The sequence below is a fragment of the Lagenorhynchus albirostris genome, chromosome 4, assembly GCF_949774975.1.
Source record: "Lagenorhynchus albirostris chromosome 4, mLagAlb1.1, whole genome shotgun sequence".
NCBI lineage: Eukaryota > Metazoa > Chordata > Mammalia > Artiodactyla > Delphinidae > Lagenorhynchus > Lagenorhynchus albirostris.
Window position 1 is genome coordinate 47,198,067 of NC_083098.1, and position 26,971 is coordinate 47,225,037.

The window sequence follows — 26,971 nt, forward strand, 5'->3', positions numbered from 1 at the left end:
CCAATAGTCCTCCAGTGATTTTAGTATAAGTAATAGGTAAGAATGGAGGACGGATGGGGGCGGGAATGGGGAAAAGAGCACCCCGGCCAGCAGTGAGGCAAATCCTTCCTACTGGTGGCAGAATATAGTGCTTTCCCTACCATCTTGTCCCCATGTGACAGTGGGAGAGGCACCCCCCCACCTCCCCCCGCAGGCCCAGGGAGTCCCACCTCACAGGCTTGCTTCTCCATCTGTGTCACAGCCTTCAAGGCAGCGGTCCTGATCCAGAGATGGTACCGGCGCTACATGGCCCGCCTGGAGATGAGGCGGCACTGCACCTGGAGCATCTTCCAGTCTATAGAGTATGCTGGGCAGCAAGACCAGGTCAAGGTGCGATGGGATGTGGGATGGGGCCACCTCCAGCTCTGCCTTCCAGGCCCCACACAGCAAGGCCCAGGTGCCTAGAAGGTGCAGCTGATCTGGACCACTCCTGGGTTCTCTTTCTGTCTCTAAAGCCACGTCTTCTTGGGTTTTTCTGCAGCTCCACAATTTCTTCAGCTACCTTGTGGATCACTTCACCCCCAACAATCACAACGAGAGTGAGTATGAACGGCCACATGGCCGGTCCTCCTGTCTCAGGGTCAAAGACATCGGGGTGAGGTGTGGGATGCACAGGGAGGGGAAATGTGAATCTGGTGACAGCCAGGGAATGAGCGAGGAGGCTGACAAATAAATGGTTCTCCTAGAAGCACACCTGGAGACAAAAGTTTGGGTGCAAGGAGTTTATTTGGTAAATACAGGAAACACTGGGAGGTGGGGAGGGAGTGGAGAAGGGATTCAGGAAAGGGGAGGCAGGCAAAAAAGGGTGGGTTACTAAACCTGCAGTGTACCTGGGAAATAGTGCAAAACGCAGCCTGGGAAGTATCCCATCTGAAGGCAGAGGGAACTGGAGTCTCAACGCCCGAGAGTCATGGTAGAAGGCTGCTGGGAGGGGCGGACGGGAAGGGTTGTTCACGCAGGTCTGGCCTGCCATGCAGGGCTCTCTGCAGATCCAGGGACAAAGCCCTCAGGCAGAGATGCAGGGAAAGCATTTGGAAATGAATTGCCTGAAAGTCTGAGGCATCTGCCACACTCACTAAGTACACCAGAAATGCCCGTGAACTTTTTTTCCACCGCAGTTTTCGCTTTCCTCCTGCCTACCAGCCTAGGCCTGTAAATTTCTGTACTTTCTAAGGCAATCTTTTAAAATAAAAGTAGAATGGAGGGCTTCCCTGGTGGCGCAGTGGTTGAGAGTCCGCCTGCCGATGCAGGGGACGTGGGTTCGTGCCCCGGTCCGGGAAGATCCCACATGCCGCGGAGCGGCTGGGCCCGTGAGCCATGGCCGCTGAGCCTGCGCGTCCGGAGCCTGTGCTCCGCAACGGGAGAGGCTGCAACAGTGAGAGGCCCGTGTACCGCAAAAAAAAAAAAAAAAAAAAAAGTAGAATGGAATTGACATAATAACGTCGTAACCTTTCTCCCGCCCATTCTAATTTGTCATCACTTTGCCCTTTACTTTCTCCTCTCCTGTGCTGGAGCCGAAGCCAGACTGGCCAGGACCCACTTCAAGTATGGTCCAGGGAATGAATTCTCCATTGCCTGTGCCTGCAGGTCTGTCTCATAAGCCGGCCCACCCTTTCTGTCCTGACTAGGGGACTTCCTGAACCGCATGTTCACTGAAGAGAGATCCCCCCAGGACTCCGAGATGGAGAATTGCAGGGACTATGAATCCATCGAGGTACCGGACAGTTACACGGGGCCACGCCTCTCCTTCCCGCTCCTTCCCGACCATGCAACTGCTCTGGTGGAAGCTTTCCGAGTGAAACAAGTAAGCTCCCCCCGGGGGACCTGGGTCACCACCAATTCCACGGAATGTGTAGAAGTAGAGCAGACACAGTGCAGAAGGAATGGTCCTGGATTTAGGGTGTTTGTGTCAGGGATCCGTCAGAGAGATCCGCTTGCCCTTTTCTTAGCCAGGACCTTGTGATAGATCAGCCAGTTTTTATGTATTGAAAATCCCTCCTCCCCATCACGTAATCTCTATGTTCATTCATCCCACAGATGATTGCTGAGTGCTGCTATGTGCAGCTACTCTTCTAGGCACTGAACAGTGAACAAGACAGACACAAATCTCTGCCCTCGTGGGGCTGAGATTTTTAGTGGGGAGACAGATAATAAATAACAAATGAGTAATATTTATATATTAATATATTAGGTGACAGAGCTATGTCAAAGCATAAACTAAGTTCTAGGTGGGAGAGAGAGCAATTTTACAGGGTGGTCTGGGAAGGTGTCACTGAAAAGGTGATTTCTGAGCAAAGGTCAAAGGTGGGGAGAGAGGGTGCTATGTGGACGTCTGGGGAATGCGTTCTAGGCAGAGGGAACAAATGGAAAGGCCCTGAGGCAGGACCTTGCCTGGACTGCTCGGGGGACATCAGGAAGGCCATTGTGGCTGGAGAGGAGGGAACCAGGGAACTGCTATGAGAAGATGGAGACAGAGAGGTGAGTAGGGTGGACTTTGATTCTGAAAGAGATGGGGAGACAATGAGCGCAGAAATGATATAATCCAGCTTTCCCTTTAATATAATCATTCTGTTTGCCGAATAGAGTACTGGGAGCAAGGGCTGAAGCAGGGAGGCCAGGCAAGAGGCTACTGCAATAGTCTAGGCGAAAGATGATAGTGGCTTGAAACCCGGGTGGTAGAGGTGGAACTGGTGAGAAGTGGTCAGATTCTGGCTCTTATGACAGATTCCAATCCTTCCCCTTTTTCATATGAAGATTATTCATTGGAGGAAGAGCTGGGACGATTTTCCCAGTCATGTCAGGATCACCGATACCATCGATATACATGCACTTATTCATACTTTGCTGAGACAGTCCTGTGTTTCTCCCAAGCTCAAGGCAAGCAGGGGTTACATAGAGTAGGTAGGAAAGAGGACATCAGTTCAGTATTTGGGGGATAATGCAAAGCACAAACAAGGGCACAGATGGGTGAGAAGGAAAGGATCTGTGCATAGGGAGGGTCCCAGGAGCAGTTTACTGGGGTCACTTTTGTGGTCTTGGGGTCATTAAGCAGTAAAGGTGAGGCCCATCTTCCCTCACAAGTATGTGTTGTTTTGTCCCATCCCTCCTCTTCCTCCTAGTAGAGGCTCCACGCTCGCTATGTCTTGAATCTTTTGTATGAAGCCAGGAAACATCTGGTACAACTACCAAACATCAACCGGGTCTCCACCTGTTACAGCGAGGAAATCACAGTATGTGGTAAGAGCCAGTCAGAAACGGCTTTTCACGAACCAGAAAACTCTGCCTGTGATCAGGGAGGGGCAGGAGGGCTGGAGGGGACCCGATGGCCACTCGGGCAGGCCGGGTTCACGCCTTCACACTGATTACATTTACATATTTACTCCTCAGTTATTTAAGGTAGGGGTGGTGCCGTGAAGGAGAACTGTGGGGTGAGGGGGCCCAGCCTCTGCTTTGTTTTTTCCCAGAGATTCAGATTTGGCCCCAAATACCTCCTCTCTATTCAGAACAAAATCCTAGCAAATACCCAGACCTTCCCTTGTTAGAAGACGGTTTACTTACTTACTGGACTTGAAAAGGCCTAAATGCCTAGCAAATTATTCCTTCCAGCCACGTTTATTCGTCTTCCAGAGAGAAATCCTATTGCTGACAATCTTCTCCATCTCCTTATGTTTTCAGTAATGTTTTAATAACCATTATAGACTGATGCCCCGCACTTGAACTTAGGGGAGACGGTGATACACCAGGGATTGTAAACGGGCAGCCTGCAGTATGTCTTGTCTGCCTCAGAATGTTCTTAAATTTCTAACATTAGCTTCCAACGTTTGAAAATTGGAGGATTTCATATTAAAATCCAGATTTCCAACTTCTTAAAATCTTGTAACACCGACCCGTGAGTAGCAGCTTCTTGCTTTAGGTGGGGCAAAAATATCTCTAGTTCTCATCCAGGTTTTCAACCCTGCACTATTCTGTCCCATTTTTGCTTCAGTGAAAACATAAGTCATTTACTGTTCATGGTAATCGCACAGGAGAAATATCGTGCTTTCTGCTTTCAATATTAACTATCCCTGCAACAAGGGAAGTTAATATTTATCCCTATCTTATATATGGAAAAATGAGTAAGCATAAGTTTCTTTGTCAGGCGTTCCTGGGTATTTTCCTTTTATTTGAATTGAGATATAACTGGCATAATACTGTATTAGTTGTAGGTATACACTGGGTGTTTTCCTTTTTATAATAAAAAATTAGAAACAATGGTGAAGACCAATCAAAACTGACGTTTTTCTGTCTTTGTTAGGAGATTTACACGGCCAGTTGGATGACTTAATCTTTATATTTTATAAGGTATGAACGCTCAAATTATGTTCCTGTCTTGCTCTGAGGTTTAATTTAGAAGTTCAAATACAGTCTTCATTAAAGAAATGCTTAAGTTATTACTTGGATTTTAAAATATTTTAGAAAAATATTTGCTACTATGTAGCAAATGTGTAGTGTAAAAGTCATCACTGCATTATATCCTAGTGTATTTTTGTAAACTGTTTAAAAAATACAAAATCTAAGGTTAATAAAGAGAAGGAATCATTATTTGGAAAAAAGAAAATCAGTTACTAAATAGATAAATTGTTTAGTATCAAAGCAACCAAAAGCTATTTTCATATCTATTTTTAGTTATCAAATACAGAGCATGTAACAAGCTATATAAATATTCTATTAATGTAATTAACACTAAGCAGTTTCTGATGTATTGTCTTGTTAAATCCTGAGAAATCTATGGCAGCTGTTGTTATTATTGCTCGTTAAGGACAGAGTGGCCATAACTTAAAACGGGGCTTGGAATTACAAGTTCAGTGCCCTTTGCACAGACCACCTGGCAACAGTGTGGCTTTGGATAACGCGTTTATTTGGATGAGCATGTCATAACCTCAGCCTGGCTAGAAAGGAAATACGAGACTAATACAAAATATTTCCAATATTCCCATCTTTTACTGACATTTCATGTTTGGAAGAGAGCCAGACAGCACAGAATTGGCTTTCAGGCCTGACATGACTGTCAGATGCACACTGGCTTGACCCAATTTCCTATTCCCTTCCTTCCACTGCCTCTTCTCGGACTTCTCTCCTTATTGGGAAGAACGGCCTCCCGTCACCAGAGCGGGCCTATGTGTTCAACGGCGACTTTGTGGATCGAGGGAAGGATTCAGTAGAGATCCTGATGGTTCTTTTTGCCTTCATGTTGGTTTACCCAAAAGAGTTCCATCTCAACCGAGGAAACCACGAGGACCATATGGTGAACTTACGGTACAAAGCAAAACATGACTGGGGATTTGATCCTTACTTGTTGTGATTGTGAAGTTATTTTGCCAGAGCTTCTTATTTGTTAGATGCCTTTTTAAAGGAGTCTTCCAATCTTATAAAGTGGAATACACAACATATACCATTTTAAAAGATTTTTTAAAAATTTATACAATATCCTACTGTTCTGATAAAACCATTACATTTGTTTTCACATAGCCATACACTTTATCATCTAAACAATAAGGGTTCACTATAGAAAAAGTAGAAAATATAGATAAGCAAAAGAAAATGAAAATATCCCACATCTCTACCCACAGATAATGGTATGATTTTAAACATTTTGGCAATTACTTCTCAGTGTCTTTTCCATATATTTAAGTAGATGCATCTAGAGTATGCGTTTTTATAAAAATGCAAGCATGCTATAACTAATACCACTAAATCTAAAATCTGTTTCTGCTTCTAACTCTAGATATGGTTTCACAAAGGAAGTGATGCATAAATATAAGGTACGCTGCCTTTAAAAAGCAAAAGCTTCTCTTAGTTCAGATAAGTTGAGTAAATTATCTGAAACTTAATATCATATTAATGTCATTTTTTTAGACACACGGCAAGAAAATACTAAAACTACTGCAAGATGTGTTCTGCTGGCTTCCGCTGGCCACGCTGGTTGATGAGAAAGTCCTGATTCTTCATGGTGGAGTGTCAGACATGACTGACTTGGAGTTCTTGGCTAAACTAGACAGGCACAAGGTACTGACTGAGTGCTAAAATAATGCAGATTTCACTATAATGCCAGGTGTCACTGCCAACATAAAACAAACGTCATCTTGACTCCATGCTGACTCCATTTGACTGATAAAGCCATTCAATCTCTGAACGGAGGATTGGGAGTCCACAGCTGGTGCAAGCGTGCTGTGATCGGTTAATGTTTGCCGTGGACGTGACGGTAGGGCGTGGCAGCTAGTGCCATGTTTGCCATTCCTGATCTAGGTAATTCTAATCACTACCCCTCCATCACTCCACCTGATGTGCCTCCATTTCCTAAATACTTCAGATCATCTTCCGTTAAACTCAAAGGTATATTGAGGGCCTACTACATGCAGGGAGTATGCTATTGGCAGATACAAAGATGAAGATCAATTGCAGTTCAACTCAACAACCATGTTTTAATTGCTTACTCTATGCAAGGGAAGTGCTAGCAGAAATACAAAAATAACCAGAGATGGTACTTGCCTTAAAGGAACTTACCATAACCAGCAGGGGGAGGGTGAGAATCAAAGACACAGTACATTATACTGCCATATGAATAGGTCTTGATCTTCTGTTTCATTTTGGAAGTGGAAAACTAGAAAGCAAAGATTCTAGGGAGTTCCCTAGTGGTCTAGTGGTTAGGATTCGGTGCTTTCACTACTATGGCCCGGGTTCAATCCCTGGTCTGGGAACTGAGATCCCGCAAGCTGCACGGTGTGGCCAAAAAAAAGCAAAGGTTCTGTTTCCTTTTAATCATAGACTCTTACACTTGAATGGTATCTTCCTATAGCCTCTCTCCTCCACTGCCCATCCACACAGGAATCCCAGCTATGACATCCTTGACAACAGTAGCCTGAGCAGTTCCAAAGACAGAGAAGTCATTACACACAAGCCAGTCTACTTTGGGCAACGCTAATCGGTATAAAAGTATTTTATGAGACATAAATGAAAGAGTGTTTCATTTATGAAACCTGGGTTTGCATCTGGGAACATGCACTTCTTGGCTAGTGTGGCACCTTTGTTTACTAGATTGTCCAGGGACCAAGGATTCTTAGGTCTTGTTCCCTGCCATCCTTAGCGTGTCATCCCCGCGCCCTCGTCTGCACAGCTTGCCACCGCATCTGTGTTCCAGGCAATACAATAGAAGAACGAAGGGAAAAAGAATATCCTACCCTTTAAAGCATAATGAAGACGTTGCATACATCTCTTCTGCTCTCATCCCATTGGTCAGAATGTAGTGTCAATACATTCCTGTAGGCAGGATACGGTGGCTCCATTGATCTCTGTGGGACCAGCTTAACTTGAGTGTGACGGATCCTTGGCTTAATCCCTTCAACTTCACCAGGGAATGGGTCATGAGTAGCACCTCATAAGGTCCAGTCCAGCAAGGATGGAGATGGCCTCCTGGATGTTTATTCTTCCAAGATTTCAGCAGGACCCAGTCTTCAGGACAAAAGTGGCACAGGTGAACATCTGCAGGAAACATTAACCTGCTAGAAGCAAACTCATATAGAGCAGTTAGAGTAGCTGCCAACGATTCTACACACCTGACATTCTCTACGTTCCTTAATTTGAATTCCTTCTGGATCTCAAACCATTTCTGGAACAATGGCAGGGTCTCTCAGACAACATTTCATAGTTGGCTCAACTGGAGCCTGCGTGTAGGGTCTACCTTCACTCAAAGCAGGGCAACTGGTGAGGCTTTATCCCAGGTTAAATTAATCTGACAAAGTTTAGTTACATGATTCCTCTTTTCCTCATCATTCCTCATCACAAAAGAGTATGATTCCGCTTTTCCGGTTTGCAAGTAGATTGGGGTCGCCAAGAAGCATGTACTTTCCAACAAAGGTTTAAGACTCTAGATACTTTTTGAGTTATTCTTGCTATAAAGGCCCCTCCATTGTCACTCTGAATGAACACAGGTAACCCAAACCTAGGAATTATTTCTTTTAGGAGAGCTCTAACAACCTCAGGCTTTTTCAGACCAGCAAGGAAATGCTTCTACCCAACCAGTGAAAGTGTCCACAAATACTAATAAGCACCTAAGGTTTCCAGTGGCTCTTGGCATCACAGTGAAGATCTTCTCCCAGTCCAGTACCTGGAGTCCGAACTCCTTTGATTAATGGCAGTGGCCCAGTTTTAGGATTATTTTTAGCACATGCCATGCATTTCTGTATCACCTTTTGAATTGTCCTTTGCATGTTTGGTCCTGTAAGGAATTTCTAAATCCACTAGAGGGTGGCATCTCTCCCACAGTGGGTACTCTGGTGTGTATAACGTATTACATCTTCCATAAGGCATTCAGGTACAAGGATCTCGCTATGTCTGTTATAAACCCACCCTTCCTAGAGTCAGGATCCTGAGAATGGCCAGGACTCCAATCAGATCCCCATTCATTGGCCTTAAGTCTTCAGGAAAATACTTTGGCTAGCATCTTGTCAGATCCACATCGGGGGATCAGGGCCAACATTGGGGATCTAGGGTGTTTTAGTCCTGGCTGCTAGCTTTGCTGCTGATCTGCTAGATTATTCCCTTGAGCAGTCAGACAATCTGATTTCTGATGTCCTCGACAGTGGACATTCATTCTTTTGGCTCCATGACAGCTTCTAATAAGGTTAAAATTTCTTTGGTATAAAAGTCTATTTATACCAATTTCCTTCTTCCCTGCAGTTCACATCCTCTCTCTCTCCAAATGGCCCCAGCACGGACCACCAAGAAAGTATATTTTAGAATCAGTGAAAATAGTTACTCTCTTATCTTTACCTGTATGGGGGGGGCTCTCATCAGGGCTATAAGTTCCACCTTTTGTGAGGAGGTACGTGGGGGAAGGGCTTCTGCTTCCAGTGTCTTTGGGATGACTTACCACTGCACACCCAGCTTTGCATTGTTCCTGGTCCATAAAGCTGCTTCCATCCATGAACATCTCAAGGAGTGGGTCCTCCAATGGTTGGTCCATCAGGTCTAGATGGCTGGAATAGCCCTGTGCAATTAACTGAATAGGCTCTTCAATATTAGTTGGGAACAAAGTGGCAGGATTCAAGGTGGAGACTGCTTTCAGAGTAACATTAGGATTATCCAATAATATAGCCTGATATTTTCCTCATCTTCCTGAAGTTAACCAATATCCTCCCTTCTGTTCTAGGAGGAGAAGTGCCCAGTGATGGGTATGCACAGTGGTAGGTTGTTTTAGTGTAAATTTCTCTGCTTCTCGTAAAAGGTCACAGGTAGCTGCTATAGCCCAAAGACAAAGTGGCCATCCCTTAGTAACTGTATCTAACTGCTTTGAGAAATATGCAACAGGCCTCCTTATGCTGCCCAGTTTCCGAGTCAGGATTCCAAGGCTGATTCCTTGTCTCTCATGAACAAATAAGTCAGAGGGCTTTCTGATGTTATCTGGAAGACCTAAAGCCAGGGCCGTTAGCAGTTTTTCTTTGATAACCTGGAATGCCTTACGGCATTTCCCTAGTCCAGTCTTGAGATCCACTGTCTCCTCCTTTAAGAGCTTCCTAAAGGGGTTTTGCAATGAGTCCAAAGTTGGGGATCCAAATGAGGCAGAACCCAGCCATTCCTGGGAATCCCTGCAGTTGTCTCTCGGCAGTGGGAACGGCAGCCCTGACTAGAGCTTCCTCTGTCAGGGGGCAAGTCTCTCTGCACTTGTGAGAGTTCAAAACCCAAATATTTGACAGAGGGCAGAAAATGTGTGCCTTTTTCTTGGACACATTATAGCCTCATTCAACCAAAAATTCAAAGTCAAAACCGTATTCTGGTCTGAGGTGTCCTTTGTCTTACTAGCAATCAGAATATTATCCCCATACTGCATCAAGGCTCCCTCAGTTAGTTGAGGGTCCCTCAGATCTTTTGCCAGGATTTCTCCAAATATTGTGGGGGAATTTTTTTTTTTTTTTGGCCATGCTGCACGTCATGCAGGATCTTAGTTCCCCGATCAGGGATCAAACCCGCGCCCCCTGCAGTGGAAGCACGGAGTCTTAACCACTGGACTGCCAGGGAAGTCCCTTCTGGGGGAATTTTTAAATCCCTGAAGAAGTACTATCCAATGGTACTGTTAACTTTTGTATCTAGATCTTACTATTCAAAAGCTAACAACTCTTGGGATTCAAAACTCATGGGTATACAGAAAAAAGGGACTCCTTCAACTCTAATGCAGTAAACCAACAAAAATCTCCGGACAAAGTAGTGAGCAGAATATATGGGTTAGGGACTACTGGATGAATATCTTCTACGATTTGATTAATTGCTCTTAAGTTGTGCACAAACCGATATTCATCTGTGCCTGGTTTCTGGACCAATAAAATTGGAGTATTATAAGGTGACGGCATGGGCGTATTAAATCACGTTCAAGGAGGGCCAGTAACAGGGGTTGCATTCCACACTTTGCCTGCTCCTTTAACGATTACTGCTTTAAGTTTGGAATTTTTGCCCCAGAGTGAAGTCTAACCTGTCTAGGCTTAGCCATCGTTGCTCTCCCTGGCCTCCCATCTGCCCATACCTCACTCTGCAGACTCACTTCCTGCAGTATCTCATCCAGAATCGTTGCTAGCTGTCCTCTTTAAGGTCAGAGCAATAAAGCCTGCAGTGCGCAAGCCTGTTCTGGTGATACTTTAATACCCATTCGTCCAGGTGCAAAGGTAACCTTGGCAGTAAATTTAGTTGGTAAATCTCATCCCAGAAGGAGAATGGGGTATTCAGGCATGTATAGAAAGCTATACTTCAGATGGGTTTTCCCCATCTGGCAGTCTAGCAGCAGGAGAAAAGAGTTTTTCAAGATTTCTCCAGACACCCCAGTTACTAAAACACAATCTCAGAAGCAAGTTTAGAAAGCTGGGTATTTAAAAACCAAGGGAGTGGCCCCAAATTGGTCAGAAAACCTGAAAGTTGATTTCCCGCCCTCATCATCACTGGGGACTCTGTAGGAGAGATATTGATGGATTTTAAGAGGATTTAAAGGAAACCCTGGGCCCCATCATTCTTGGTCACTCATTCTCAGTTCGGGCATCTGGTGTGCCACTTGTTATTTACCTTCTTCAAGAGTCTTATTTAGGATGGGACACTCTTTTCCAGTGTCACTGGAGGGGTTCCACTATGGGGCGCTCCATTCGAGTGGAAGCTTGGGGCCGCCTAACTTTCGCTGAGTCCCTTGTGTGGGTCCTTGAACTGATCCAGCTCTTGCCTGTGTTAAGGCAGCCACCAGCAGAATGGACTGTTGTTTCCGTCTCTGTTGTTCCCTTTTCTCCCGAACCTGGTCTCTGCCATTAAAAAAAAGGCAATTTCAACAAGCTGAGACATGGGCATCCCTAAAGCCCCTTCCACCTTTTGCAGTTTCTTCTGTATATTGGGGGTGCTCTGGCCAATAAAAGTTGTTTTGGTACCCCTCTTCGCAATGAAGAATGAAATCTCAGTAACGTTCAAGTTTTGGCCTATTCCCAGCATTCACATCCCAATTAGGATCCACTGTTGGTACAGCTACGCATGCTGCAGCCCGTACCCGGTTGCCAGGGGTTTCAGTATGAAGCCAACATGCCTCCTCCCTAGCTTTATCCAGCACCATTCTAGTTGTCCAGTTCTTCTGAAATGAGGAAGGTATTTAACACATTTTGAACATCTGCCCAGGTTGGGCTGAGTTGCAAACATCGATGAAAAAAGATTTTCCATTCCCTTTGGGTCATCTCTCTAAAGTTGGCATACTCTTCTGATTAAATACATCTAAAGCTGAAAAGAGGGAGTGGACCCAGATCAGTCCCATTGGCTGCCCGGTCTCAGCATTCACACCCACAACCGGGACTTACCTTAACAGATATTGCCCCACCTGAGCTTGGGTAGCTCCCTGGCCAAACTGAGTACCCTGATCTGTACGCAGTATGAGAGGGGAAGACCGTTCCTATTTCTGGATCTAACGGGGGTGGGGAGGTAGGGGTGGGGATGAACCTGAGTCTGACTCAGGCGCTGGCGATGAAAGAACAGCAGCACCATCATATAAGGGTGGGGGAGGAGCAGTCGAAGCGGCGTTCGACTGAATTAATAGCAAGTCATCTTCCTTTTCATTAGAATCAAGCAAAACAGGTTTCTTTGCCTTCCCTTCCTGTTGGACCATAATCTTACAATAACATATCAATATTCTGATACAATAACATAAAAGACCATACATAAATTATTTCACCTTATTTTTCTTCCCATTTACAAAATCTAGTTGCAAAATCGTAATTCAAGGATCCACTCAGACCGTTTTGTTCCAGGGTCTTGAGGATATTGTGGCCATGCAGTGTCACCAAAAAAACCCCCATAAAAACAAAAAACCTTTTCTGTGAATTTATAACTGAAAGTCTCCCAGTTTTGGAGAATGTTGCCTAGAGGGCTGCAAGGGGGAACTGAGTTAATGTTTCCCCTTTTGAAGAGGCTTTGCTTCCAGGTGGTCACAGCAGTGAAATTTTTCCAAGGGTCCTTGCCACAGTCACCAAGAAGTTGAATCCCCAATTGCCAATCCTTAGCAACTTAAGACAATCGGCCATAGGTGGACATGGACAAAACAAAACCAAAAATCAGAGCCCTGGGCCTTTAACCCAGGTATAGAGGTCAGAATTGCCAACCAATCTAAGCACAGGTGCATTTCTTTAACAAGGTTACTCATCCAAAGACGTCTTCCAACCCCAAATCCCCAAAACTGTCTCCTTGCTGCAAAACTAAGCACTGAAGGTCAGCAGCACCTCACCAGGGAAACCCAGAGGATGGTCCCTGGAAAAAACGGGCAAGAGAGCAGCTTGGACTCACCCACAGGCTCTCAATACTGCGAGGGGCCAACCAACCACAGCCAAAAGGTCCATCTGGACTTACCTCCTGGTTGGCTTGCCATATTTGTTCCCAAACTAGGTTCCTTTTGCCCTAGCATAGCAGCCAAAATGCTGAGACACTGAGGTTTACAGCAAAGAGAGGGTTTATTGACAAGGCAGCCAAGTGAGGAGAGGGAGAACAAATCTCAAATCTGCCTCCCTGAAGGCAACGTGCTCAATGGATTTATAGGAGAAAGCAGCAGGGCATCTGAGGTGTGAGGAGTGTGGGGAAAGGTGATTAGAAAAAGGTGCAGTCGTCATGGTTCTGGGCAGGTGTAACCAGGCTACACAGGCCTCTCCACCTTCAAAAGGGCACTAATAATACCCTAGTGCATGCCTAGTTGAGGGGTCAGTGGTCCCCTCCAGTCTTAATCAGCTCAGCTCGAACTAGACGCAGCTGATTCCAAGTTCCTAGAAAACAACTCAGGCAAGCGTCTTATTTAGGCTGTGTACTGCTCGGAGGACACTCCTCTTCTGTAGCAACAATTAAAACAACCTTGATTAGCGAAGGCAGGTTATAGGTGGAATGGATTTAACTAATGATTACCCACAGTTTCAGAAAATTGGAGAAGCAGGGGCTCTGAATTCAGATATCTGGATTCAGTCCTGGTGCAGTCTTAGTATCTCTGTGCCTCAATTTTCTCACCTGTACCGTAAGGATGCTGTCTCATGGGAGGTGAGGGCTAATCAATGAATTCCTATAAAGGGCCAAGGATAGCACCTATTTGGAAAAGGCTCAATACATATTAAAACTATTATTCCCCTTAAGAATAAAAGTTAGGGGTGCCTCTTTCTAAAATAAATTTATTTATTTTTGGCTGCATTGGGTCTTCATTGCTGTGCGGGAACTTCCTCTAGTTGCAGCGAGCGGGGGCTACTCTTCATTGTGGTGCACGGTCTTCTCATTGTCGTGACTTCTCTTGTTGCAGAGCACGGGCTCTAGGCATGCAGGCTTAGTAGTTGTGGCTCACGGGCTCTCGAGCGCAGGCTCAGTAGTTGTGGCGCACGGGCTTAGTTGCTCCGCGGCATGTGGGATCTTCCCGGGCGAGGGATTGAACCCGTGTCCCCCGCATTGGCAGGGGGATTCTTAACCACTGCGCCACCAGGGAAGTCCTAGGGATGCCTCTTGAAGCAGATAACATCCTTATAAAGTTACCTGAGGATCGTAAGGGCGGGACTGATGGACTGGCCCTCGGCTGTGAGTTGGCAAGAAGACAGTTGAGGAGAAAAGGAGGTGGTTTTGAGTCCACTCACATTTTGTGGACTTTCCCTCTCTACGCCCAGGGCTGGAACTGCCTAGGAAGTAATTAGTGCTTGTCCAACGTTAGAGAAGAACCTCTGTTCTATTCTCTTCCATCTGGATCCCTCTTCAAACGTCAGTCAGTTACCGCCGAGCCACTCTGAGTGTCCGTCTTTGTTCCCGCCCACAGTCAGTCTACACCAGGACGTGGCTTTCTTGTACATCAGCCCTTAGACCTATTTGCAGAAAGTTCTTGCTCCTTGATTACACACTTGCACAGAATTCCTCTTGTGAACCAGACCTTTATCTTGATGTCCTTGTGGAACATTGTGGCCCCCAGTCTTCACGGTGGCACTCAGGCATCCCAGGAATGGCTGCTCTCTCCCTTTGGCTGGATGCCCCAGCTCTGCTCTGTGGCCTGAGCCCTCTCTTTCTCATGATCAAGAATTCTTCCTGCTCGTATCCTCTACGTTGTTGGCTTGGTCCCAGTACCATAATGACTCTGAGGCAGTGAGAGGGACCACACTCAGTCCCTTAGGCAAGAAGAGTATCTTCCCGATTAGGTCCAGGCTGAAAACAGGTCCTCCCTTCCCCTCCCTTGTCCTTCCTCAGCAGACAAGATAGCACTTCCTGTAAACTGCCAGTAAGTGCTGTCTCTCCCACAGTAAGCATCAAGTTTTTCCCATTCCAACATTTCTCAGCCATAGGCTGCATTCCTTCTCCTTTGTTTTTGCGTCTGTGGAACAACACGAAAGTCGATAAGGGCTGTCCTTCCTGAGAGGTGCCCTTTCCCATCCTTGTCTAAAAATCACTAGGTTCCTAGAAACAATGACCTAGGTTAGCATTTTCCAATGATCTGTGGTGGAGGACCAGGTTTCATAAATGTCTAATTTGTCACAGATCAATACTTTTGTAAAATACAATAAATGTGAATGACTAGAAAACTGAAATACAAACAAAAAATATAAGCCCAGTGATTACATGCTTGAATGATAGCCGTATCAAATTGCTATAAAAGCTTCTAAAGGCTTACTCCTAGTTCTCTGCTGACCTTGTCACTGCCGGGACAATCCGTGGAGCCCAATGTGGGGAGCACTGACTTGATGCCAAAGTGCTGCTCATAAAGGACCAACCGGGGCTTCCCTGGTGGCGCAGTGGTTGGGAGTCCGCCTGCCGATGCAGGGGACGCGGGTTCGTGCCCCGGTCCGGGAAGATCCCACATGCGGCGGAGCGGCTGGGCCCGTGAGCCATGGCCGCTGAGCCTGCGCGTCCGGAGCCTGTGCTCCGCAACGGGAGAGGCCACAATAGTGAGAGGCACCAACGGTTTCACTGAAGCATCTGTTATCTTCTCTGGACATTTTTAGATTGTTTCCACCATGAGGTGCAAAACGAGAAAGGAGCATAAGAAACAGGCGGAGGAGGAGGGAAAAGCCAACCAGACGAGCTCTGCCGGGACACCGTCCCCGTGGTTTCTCCCCCAAAGCCACTCTCTCCCCACATCGCCCCTCCGCCCCAGCACCCAGAAGGCCCACAGAGCCGGGCGCTCCTCCAGCGTCCCCTGCGGGGTCCCTCTGGACCCCAAGGAGCTCTCCCATTGGGTGCGGCACTCCGTGGACCTGGAGCTGGAGAGGTGTCGGCAGCAAGCGGGCTTCCCAGAGATCAAGGAGAAGGAGGAACTCTTGCCCTCGGCATCCAAAGCGGACCCGGAAGCTGAGGGGCGGCGGGAGCCCACTCAGGAGGAGTGGAGGCAGGTAGGTGTGGCCGGCGCTGCTCTCTGCAGTTTGGCTGCCTTGGGGAAGGAGCAAGGATTTCAGAAAAACCGAACGAATCTCCTCCTTGCATGTAAAGTCAGAGTGGGGTTTTTTTTTCGCCCCTCTTTCTCTCCCTCCCTGGGGTTAGAACACTCCAGAAGGATATTGGTATTTGCCTAATGACTCATACTTTGGAGTTTTATAAAGGATGGGAAGATGTAGTAGGTGGGCTGTATCGTCTGGGTGAACTTGGTTTAGTGACCTAGCATCACTGGGCTGAGAAGGTCAGCCACAATTTATGGGATGCTATTTTATATATATCTGACATCTATCAGTTGGCTGCTGTGGCTCAAGGCCAGAAGGGCTGCATCGGCTGCTTCTGTCTTCTGTTTTCAGGCAACTAAAGGCTTTTCCAAAATCTTCAGAACTGCATCCCATGGCCACCCCTAGCTGCAAGGGAGAGTGCGAAAGCAAGTATTTAGCCAGGCACGTTGCCATGCCAAATACCCCAGGAAGAGTTCTGTTAGCTAGGAAGGAGGAGGACGGACATTGAGGAGGCGCGCACAGTGCTTGCCGAAATAGATGACTCTGGCAGCCAAATGGGGGCTACTTCCCCAGGCCAAGACCTTGGCAGGGAGACCTGTAATCCAGGTGGGAGATTCTGCTGCCGGTGATCTTGTGTAGTAGTGCTAATAGGACTACCTGAACTCATTGGTGTTCAACCATTTTCGACCCACGAAAAATGGCAGCGTCTTATGCCTCATTCAGTAAAGAAAAGGAGAGGATTCAGAATTGCTGATGGATTGGATGGAGGGTGGTGAGAAAGAGGAGGAATCGCAGGTGACTCTGAGGCTACAAACCTCCAAGAGAGAGATGGTGAGCCTGGGTTACCTTCTCCCTGAGTTATCGCTCTGGACCTCAACATCGACTTAGAACTGAAACTTTAAAATGCAAGTCTCTCCTTTTGCAAAATACGCCTTTTCTCTCTAGGTGGTGGATATACTGTGGAGTGACCCCATGGCTCAGGAGGGCTGCAAGGCCAACACCATTCGAGGAGGTGGCTGTTATTTTGGGCCTAACGTGACAGAACGGTTGCTACAGAAATACAATCTGCAATTCCTGATCCGCTCGCACGAGTGCAAACCCGAGGGCTACGAGTTCTGCCACAGCCGCAAGGTGGGCAGGCCTCTGCCATCGCACAAGAGTGGTCCGGTCCATTTTGCCCTTCCAGGACATGGATGAGCTAAGGCTCTCAGCTCTTCACTATCAGCTGTGCCTCGCAGTTGTTATCCACTTGCTATCCACCTGCCCAAAGTAACTAGGTCCTTTACAGTCATTTATCCTTGACTTTTGTAGCCTCTTTAAAACCCCAAGTTTGATTGAGGCCACCACCTACCAATACCCTGAGAGGAAAGTGAGGGGCAGATATGGTCCCATTTCATGGATGGAAATATGGCCCAGTGTTTTCCCAGCCACATCTCTATTCTTTGTCACATTGCTTACTGTCACAGGTCTCAAACTACGCTATAGGGTAACAGGATCTCTGCACTGAGCCCCAGGCAGGCATTCAGGATTGTTTGTCTCCTCAGGAGCGTAATTAACATCCTGTCTAAATCTTTGGGCATCTCCAAATCCTACAATGTTTGCTTAGCCTAATGCCCAGAAATACCAACTCTACAGGAGACTTACAGGTTTCCACGCTGAGGAAAACAGTTTGACATCAACTAATGTAAGAAATGTTTAACAGGAATGTTAAACAGGTGTATAAGTTTCTTTATTGCAGGACTTCTGAGAGCCTTTAATTTCCTCTATTCATTGTAAATCTCCAAGAAGAGATAACAGTGTCTAGCATTTCCCATTGTCTTGACAATGGAAATTTTTTTCACAGAACGTCTCAGCAGGCCCAACACTCCAAAGGAAACTCTGCTGTGAGGCCTCGCACCACCTTTAATAACGGATCTGCCTGCTAGTTGTAATGGGCATCCCAGTTAATCAGACCTAGGTTGCCTCTGAGTCGAACCAAATGAAGTGTTTTCTATGACCCCTGCTCTTTTTGATTGGGATAAAAATGTGAAGAAAACATGTTGTGGACGTCCTATCAGAATTCAAGTTTTTATTACTTGAGTCATAACTCCTGCCCTACTAGCATTGATGATAAAAAAAATAATAAAACGAAACAAAAAAAAACATAGACGAGATCAAGAAGGAACAGCCACCCCTGAAATTGGGTTGGGCCCTGTAGGGTTGAGGGTGAGGAGTTCTTCAGTGAACCTGAATGCTCGTCTCTTTCCTGTTTTTTTCATTTAGGTGTTAACCATCTTTTCTGCCTCCAACTACTACGAAGTTGGCAGTAACAGAGGAGCCTATGTCAAACTAGGGCCGGCCTTGACCCCACACATTGTGCAGTTTCAAGCTAACAAGGCAACCCACACGCTTACCATGAGGCAAAGGCAAGACTTTTCAATGAATGATTTTCGGAAAGACAGAATTACAGTGTTTGTGGAAACTTTGAAGTGCAAATGTCATTACATTTTTCCAAATTCTAAGTCAGAGTTCAAAATTTAGCTGTGTCAGCAGTAGGACCTGGAATAGACATTACAACAGGGCCTCTTCTTTCTCCTCCATATACTCTAAAATCTCCACCTACCCATCATTAATGGAAGGGACAAATTTGCTTCCTGCAGAAATTATTCTCTGTGGGTATGTCTTGGGTGAAATCCATATACCAGGCCACTAAATCTTTCCAGGGTCACTCTTCCTTTTTCTTTCATCCTTAAAGCGTTTATGTTACCTGGTCAACCACAGACAAAGGTTCTTTCACTATCTAGGGATTTAGCAGATGGATTTCAGTGCACACATTTGTTAACAATGCTCCTTTCTTCCTGGGAAGAGAGCATATAATATTACTTAAATGCTTTCTGTTGAGATGATTCTGAGTTCTAATCTTAGTTGAGAGCTTACTATACACTAAGTGTTATTGTAAAGAATTTATATATTGTTTCACAATGAACTTATAAAATACACAGCATTACTAATTTCAGTTTTATAGATGAGATCATTAAGGAACAGAGGTTAAATCAGTGGCTGTTGGCCACACAGCTAGTAAGTGGTGAAAGTAAGCCTTGACCCAGACAGTCTTATTTCAGAAGCCACATACTTAACAACTCTACAGTGCTGTTGCCCACTGAGAAGCTGGCCCCAGAGTATATAAGCTGCTGAAAGATACAGTTGCAGTGCTGCTGAACAAGCTTCTTTAATTATCAGCCAAACTAAATTAGAAATCAAAACAAAGTCAGCATAGGGACTTCCCCGGCAGCACAGTGGTTAAGAATCTGCCTACCAATGCAGGGGACATGGGTTCAATCCCTGGTCTGGGAAGATCCCACATGCCGCGGCGCAACTAAGCCTGTGCGCCGCAACTACTGAGCCCACGCACCACAACTGCTGAAGCCTGCGCGCCTAGAGCCCGTGCTCCGCAACAAGAGAAGCCACCGCAATGAGAAGCCCGCGCACCGCAACGAAGGGTGGCCCCCACTCGCTGCAACTAGAGAAAGTCCGTGCGCAGCAACAAAGACCCAACACAGCCAAAAATAAATAAAATTTTTTTAAAGTGAAATAATGTAATTTTTTTAAAGTCAGCATAAATCTAGTGGGAAAAGAATACAGGAATATTTAATATCTGCCTTGTATGAGTGCCATAAAAGTGCATTATTTTAAATCACTCGAGTTATTAAATACTCAAGAGTTCAAGTTTTACACAATCAGAGCCAGCATCACTCAAAAAGAAGTATTATGTGAAAATTTAAGCCCACCAAATGATAGTGAAACCTACTATGCTACAGAATCATCTCTGGAGCTTTATAAAAAATCATTTATTGGAGCCTCATCCCATCCCTCCCAAATTAGAATCTCCAGGGGTGGGCCCCAGGAACCTGGAATACCATGATTCCATGTGATTTAGATGTTCCCACCGCAAAAGGAATCACTGTGGGGAACCCTATAAATAACATGTTTTAATACCATAATTAAAGAACACTCACCTTTTAAAAATATTCACTGATTGCATTAAAGCAAGTACAACATCCCCTAATTTATAATTGTCTAACAATTCCAACTATTTGGACCACAATAGAGAACTAAGAAGTAAAGAGGAAAATGTCTCTGACAACCATAATGGATGTCTCAGTGTCCATCAACTCAAGATCAAGTGTTTTTCCTAGAGGAACCCTCATTCAGAATCCATTTATTTTTGGTTTAAACCCATGTCTCATGATAATAGTTTAGCCATCCTGGAGTCCACTTGTCAAGATTGATTTCTGGCCCTACCCCTTACTAGCTATGGGACCTCGGGCTAGTTACTTACACTGTAATGGGCATAATAGTTGTACCTACCTCAGCGGGTGTTGGAGGATTAATCAGATGATCCATGCAGAGCTCAACATGCGCTGCTTGACGTAGGGACAGAGAGCCTTGTGCATCCAGGCAGCTCTCAAGGCCATTGCTATACTCCATCCCTGCATGATAACCATCAATGAGCACAGTTTACCAGAAATAGTTTAAATGCTTTTCAAACCGGTGGTTCTTAAACTTTTAGGGGGTCCCATACTTCTTTTAGCCTCTGATAAGACAACAAACTCACCAGAAAAAGCGCATACGCTCACATACCCATGAAATCTGAGATGAATTTTAGGCAGCTCATACTTTTCTGAGGGTTTATGGAGACCATTATGCTAGGTACCTTAAATTTCAAGACTTTCATCAAACATGATTAAAATGGGGATTTTGGGTTTGTGTTTTGGCCTTTTTCTTACTTTTAGCACTTGAAAAGGTAGGTTATCTCGTCGTCATTTATAGAATGGCTGCTTCCTCAATGACATAGGACAAAGTACATATTTACCTTTTATCTCTTTTTATATTCTTGTTTATTCAACTACAGATATTTATTGAACACATTTTAGGCCAGTACCATGCCCAGCATTACTCTGTTGACCCAGTAAGCATAAGAAAACTAACTTAGTGATACTTTGTTATTCATAAATCCTGCCCTGTGACTATTTAATGTAATAATAAATTACAAGGAAAGCATATGATTATGATAACAGATACCATTTGATGAGTGCTTTCTATGTGCCGGGCTTTCTTCTAAGTGCTTTACATGAATTTACTTATTTAATCTTCACAATAATCCTGTGAGTTAGGTACCATTTTTGTCACTATTTTGCAGATGGAGAAAATGAGGTACAGTATAATTAGATAACTTTACCACAAAGGTGGTGTTTCTCTAGAACTTCTGCTCTAACCACTGTCCTACACTGGGAAGGACAGCAGCCTCCCCCAGACAGATCCTATCTGTGCACAGCAGGGCAAAGCAGGAGAGCATTGGGGAGAAAAAAGAGACGAGCTCTTTGAAGGTTGAGACATTAAGAAAGAGAGAGGAGAAACTTAGTAAAAATCCAAGACTATTTACTCTATACTAATGTTTTAAAATGTTCCTTTTCATCTCCTGTCCCAGGATTAGCAGAGTTGGGGAGTCAGCTCTGAGAGCCCTACGTGAAAAGTTATTTGCCCATTCCTCAGATCTTCTTGTTGAATTTAAGAAGCATGATAAAGATAAGACTGGTAAGACTAATCAAGTGAAATATTCGTAGAGGAGGGCAGCTGGCCAAAAAACCCTCTGTTTCAGGTAATTAGCAAATAAATATTTGTTTAAATGACCAGAAGACCTTTCTGAAGACGTCCTCCCTTATTCAACTTAACATCCTAGTTATCGTTCCTAAATTCATAAATTCTAAGCTTTTAGAAGAATGTGAACTTAGCTAAATATAAACAAAGCTGGTGAAAAGAAATGGAATCCAGGGAAGGGTGACAAGGCCAGAACTAAGCAAAAAGAAACAGGGGGACAGGTTACCAGAGTGGGTCCAAGACTAACAAAAGATCAATGATTTGGTTTCTCACTGTTAAGTGTGTGCTTGTCTGTTCCTTGTTCTATTATCCAAGCTGGAAATTTTGTCTTTTCTCAACTCAGTGGAATGTCTAATGGACATTGACTACATGTAGCCCTATTAAAAAATAGCAGTAACAGTCATAAAATCATAGCACTATCTTTTCGTACACATAGAAATAACCAATGCTATGTATACATGTGTGTGTGTCTGTGTATATGTATTGTGTGTGTGTATATATATACATATATATATAGTGTTTTATGATATTATTTACAAGAGTCTTGTGTGACTTCCAGTAGTATTGCCAAATAGATTTGGCAAATAAAAACAGAATGCCTAATTACGTTTGAATTATAGACAACAAATAGTTTTTAAATATAAGTATGTCCCGTGCAATATTTGGGACATACTTATAGTCTGTCTGAAAATCAGATCTACTGGACATCCTGTATTTTCTCTGGCAACCCTACTTTCCAGCCAACTCTACCATAACCAAGAAAAACAGTGACAGTACTCATTACTTCTATTATCTACTGATAGTAAGAAGAATGTCAGGATAAAAGATTTGTAGGTGATGAGTCAACAAGTTAGCTCTTTCCTGTAGGTCTAATCACCCTGAGTGACTGGGCAGCAGCCGTGGAGTCTGTGTTGCATCTAGGACTGCCATGGCGGATGCTGAGGCCACAGCTGGTGAGCAGCTTGACAGATAACAAGCTGGAATACAAGTCCTGGCTGAAAAACTTGGCCAAAGAACAATTCAGCCATGAGGTAAGGGTGTGAACATGGTGGATGAAGGCATACTGTGGACCGTAAAGCCCCTTATGGAGAACTTTGAATCATAACCAAATATTGAGAACCCCAAAAGGAAGATGAATGCAAACAACTATTCGTTGAGTTTCTATGTGTCAGACTTTGTGTTAAGTGACCTACACATATTGCCTCAGTTTATCCTCAAAACCAAGAGGTGGGTATAATCAGCACCAACATACCCAAGAGAACACTGGTCACAAGGGTTAGATAACCTGCCTAGGATAATAGAGTTTCTAAGTTATAGAACTAGAACTCAAACCCAGGTCTGACTGATTTCCTTGACATGACGCTGCTTCCCCTATTTAAAAAGGTATTTGTGGGCTTCCCTGGTGGCGCAGTGGTTGAGAGTCCGCCTGCCGATGCAGAGGACAAGGGTTCGTGCCCCGGTCCGGGAAGATCCCACATGCCGCAGAGCAGCTGGGCCCGTGAGCCATGGCCACTGAGCCTGTGCATCCGGAGCCTGTGCTCCGCAGCGGGAGAGGCCACAGCAGTGAGAGGCCCGCGTACAAAAAAAAAAAAAAACCCTGTATTTGTTCGGTAAATGCTTATATGTAATGTATGGGAGGCCTTGGGCTATGTACTTTTTAAAAAAACAGCTTTATTGCAGTATAATTCATATATCATGCAGTTCACCCATTTAAAGTGTTCAATGGTTTTTAATATATTTGCAGATATGTGCAACCATCACCATGGTCAATTTTAGAACATTTTCATCGTGGACTAGGTACTTCTTAAACCATCAGATTATTTAGTAGGCTGAAGGGGGCTGGAGTGGAGGGATCATAAAACATCTTCAGGTTCTTTCAAGAGTCTTATTGTCAGGGTTGCTTGTGTGGTAATTATCTATTAGGAGAAGCCTACACATAAAAGATAGAAGGAAAATGAGTTTTTTCTTGCAGAATATACAATCAAGTTTGCTGGAAGCACTGTATCGAAACCGATCCAACCTGGAGACCATTTTTAGGATCATAGACAGTGATCATTCAGGTAAAGGCGCTCGTTATCCTGCCACTTCTGACACAGCAAGTATTTTACCTCCCACCTTTTAGTCTCCTCCCTGATTATTTACCTTTCTACTCAAGCGCTTTTGGAGCAAAATTAGTGGCAGTGCTTATAAATGGGCAGAAACTAGGATAGTATTTGAGCAACATGAGCTGTCCCTACAGAAGAGGGGTTGGGCAGAGAAGAATGAAGACAAACTGAATGAGAACTTCTTATAGGAAGAATTATAATAGTTATGATATCCCTTATCCCTTCTATCAAAGTAGCCACAAAGGAATGAAGAATGTCTAGAACAGAAAGCCTTTTGCAATCTTACTCCCAAAGTATTATTTTTCAAAATTTTAAATTTTTAAATAATTATAGATTCACAAGGAGTTGCAAAAAAAATGTCCAGGGAGGTCCTGTATACCCTCACCTGTTTCCTCATTGTTCCAAAGGCCTTTTCAAATATTATTACTTTTTTTGAGATACAATTCACATACCATATAATTTACCCGTTTGTAACGTGCAGTTCCGTGCTCTTTTAATATATTCACAAGCTTGTGTAACTATTATCGCTATCTAATTTTGGAACGTTTTCGTCACCCTAAAAAGAAACCTATACCGATTAGCAGTCACTCCCCATCCCCTGTTCCTTCTCCACCAGTCCCTGGCAACCATTAATCTGCTTTCTGTCTCTATGAATTTGCCTATTACGGACATTTCATATAAATAGACGCGTATGATACATGGCCTGTGGTGTCTGGCTTCTTTCATTTAGCATGTTTTCAAGGTTCACCCATGTTGTAGCATGTATCAGTTTATTTCTGTTTATAGCTGGATAATATTCCATTGTATGGATATATCACATTTTGTTTATCCGTTCATCAGTTGATAGACATTTGGATTTTTTCCACTTTTTGGCTGTTATGAATAATGTTGTTATGAACATTCATATACAACTTTGTGTGTGAACATATGTTTTCAGTTCTCTTGGATGTATTCCCAGGAGTGCAATTGCTGGACCATATGGTAAAACGCTGTTTCACTTTTGGGGGAACTGTCAAACTGTTTTTTCACAGTGGCTATACCATTTTACACTCCTACTGACATTGTAAGAGGGTTCCAATTTCTCCACATTCTCACCAACACTTGTTATCCTCTACTAAAAAAATTTTTTTTTACAGCCATCCTACTGGGTGTGAAATATCTCATTATGGTTTTGATTTGAATGTCCTTAATAACGAATAATATTGAGCATCTTTTCATGTGCTTATTGGAACTTTGTATATCTCCTTTGAAGAAATGTCTATTCAAATCCTTTGCCCATCTTTTAATTGGGTTTTCTTTTTATTGTTGAGTTGTAAGAGTTCTTTGTATATTCTGGATATTAGGCCATTATCAGATATATGATTTGCAAATATTTTCTCTGATTTTATGGGTTATCTCTTTACTTTTTTGGTAGTGTTCTGATGCACAAAAGTTTTTAATTAAAAAGTCCAATTTATTTTTTCTCTTATTTTTTGTGTTTTTGGTGTCATATCTAAGAAAAACTAGTAACTGAAGATCATAAGGACTTAACACCTATGTATTCGTCCAAGAGTTTTACAGTTTTAGCTCTTACAGTTGGGTCTTTGATCCATTTTGAGTTAATTTTTGTTTGCAGTGCAAGGTAGGGGTCTAGCTTCATTTTTTGCATGTGGATATCCAGTTGTCCCCTACCATCTGTTGAAAAAAATTATCCTTCACCTGTTGAATGGTCTTGGAACCCTTGTAAATAGTCAACTGAGGGAATTCCCTGGCTGTCCAGTGGTTAGAACTCCATGCTTTCACTGAGGAGGGCACGGATTTGATCCCTGGCTAGGGAACTAAGGTCCCGCAAGCAACGTGATGCAGCCCAAAAAAAGAAAAAAAAATTCAACTGACCATAGATGTATAGGTCCAAAACCTTTTTACAAGCAGATTAAATTAGCGTATGTTTAGGTGATTTAATGCAGGGTTTCTCAGCAGTGGCATTACTTACATCTTGGCTTGGGTAATTCTTTGTTTTGCTGCCCATCCTGTACATTTTAGGGTGTTTAGTAACATCCCTGGCCTTTACCTACTAGATGCAGTAACACCCTACACCCACCTCAGTCATGACAATCAAAAATGTCTCAAAACATTTCTAAATGTCCCTATGAGGAGAGGAACACTATTGCTTCCCGCTCAGAACCACTGAGTAAGTGGTTCAGTGCTATCCTCTTGGGAGTTTAAAGTGGATACTAGGCCTTGGGTGCCTTTGTTTACCAGTAGGAAGCAGGTATCCTTGCAAGAATGTCAGAGGAAATGAGCACTGAAAACTAGACTGACTCACTAAAGTGACTTGCTTTCTCTGGTAAGGGTTCATTTCACTGGACGAGTTCAGGCAGACTTGGAAGCTGTTCAGCTCTCATATGAACATTGATGTCACAGACGACTGCATCTGTGACCTTGCCCGGAGCATTGACTTCAACAAAGATGGCCACATTGACATCAATGAGTTCCTGGAGGCCTTCCGCCTTGTGGAGCAATCCTGCTCAAAGGGTTACGCATCAGATTGCTGACAAGCCACAAACACTAATAACAGTGACTGCAGCAGCCCAGATAATACACTAAGGCCAGTCTGGTCCCCATCGTCCAAGGTGCCTTGTAAGCAATGCTGAGCTCATTGTGGGAATATCTCCCTTATTCTCCATAGCTTTGTGGAACTTTATGCTGAGAATTTGCCTACCAGTATGCATCAGAATCACCTGTCTATTCAGGTGAATTCTACAAAACATACGAAGAAGAACTTTTACCAATCCTTCTCAGACTCTTCCAAAAGATTCAAGAGGAGGGAACACTCCCAAAAACATGCTATGAAGCCACCATCATCCTGATACCAAATCCAGACAAAGATACCACCAAAAAAGAAAATTACAGGCCGATATCTTTGATGAATATAGTTGCAAAAATTATCAAAAAAAATTATCAAACTGAATCCAGCAACGCGTAAACAAGATCATACACCACGACCAAGTGGGATTCATCCCAAGTTCACAAGTTTGGTTCAACATACGCAAATCAGTGTGATACACCACATCAACAAAAGAAAAGACAAAAACCACATAATCATCTCAATACATACAGAAGAAGCATCTGACAAAATTCAACATTCATTCATGATAAAAACTCTTACCAAAATGGGTATAGAAGGAACATATCTCAACATAATAAAAGCTATTTATGACAAACCCACAGCCAATATAATACTCAATGGTGAAAAGCTGAAAGACTTACCGTGAATATCTGGAACGA

General features: G+C 44.0%; 1 protein-coding gene across 1 annotated transcript in view; it reads left to right on the forward strand.

Annotated features, from left to right (window-relative positions):
* Positions 1-26,238, forward strand: part of PPEF2 (protein phosphatase with EF-hand domain 2) — a 45,544-nt gene extending 19,306 nt beyond the window's left edge. The window contains exons 3-17 of the mRNA XM_060147219.1: positions 242-369; positions 521-578; positions 1,668-1,843; positions 3,162-3,276; positions 4,334-4,380; positions 5,168-5,334; positions 5,804-5,840; positions 5,935-6,084; positions 15,531-15,917; positions 16,908-17,093; positions 18,225-18,367; positions 21,430-21,536; positions 22,467-22,630; positions 23,572-23,659; positions 26,036-26,238. Coding sequence (XP_060003202.1) covers positions 242-369; positions 521-578; positions 1,668-1,843; positions 3,162-3,276; positions 4,334-4,380; positions 5,168-5,334; positions 5,804-5,840; positions 5,935-6,084; positions 15,531-15,917; positions 16,908-17,093; positions 18,225-18,367; positions 21,430-21,536; positions 22,467-22,630; positions 23,572-23,659; positions 26,036-26,238 — 2,156 coding nt within the window. The remainder of the gene's footprint in view (positions 1-241; positions 370-520; positions 579-1,667; positions 1,844-3,161; positions 3,277-4,333; positions 4,381-5,167; positions 5,335-5,803; positions 5,841-5,934; positions 6,085-15,530; positions 15,918-16,907; positions 17,094-18,224; positions 18,368-21,429; positions 21,537-22,466; positions 22,631-23,571; positions 23,660-26,035) is intronic.
* The last annotated feature ends 733 nt before the right edge of the window (positions 26,239-26,971 follow it).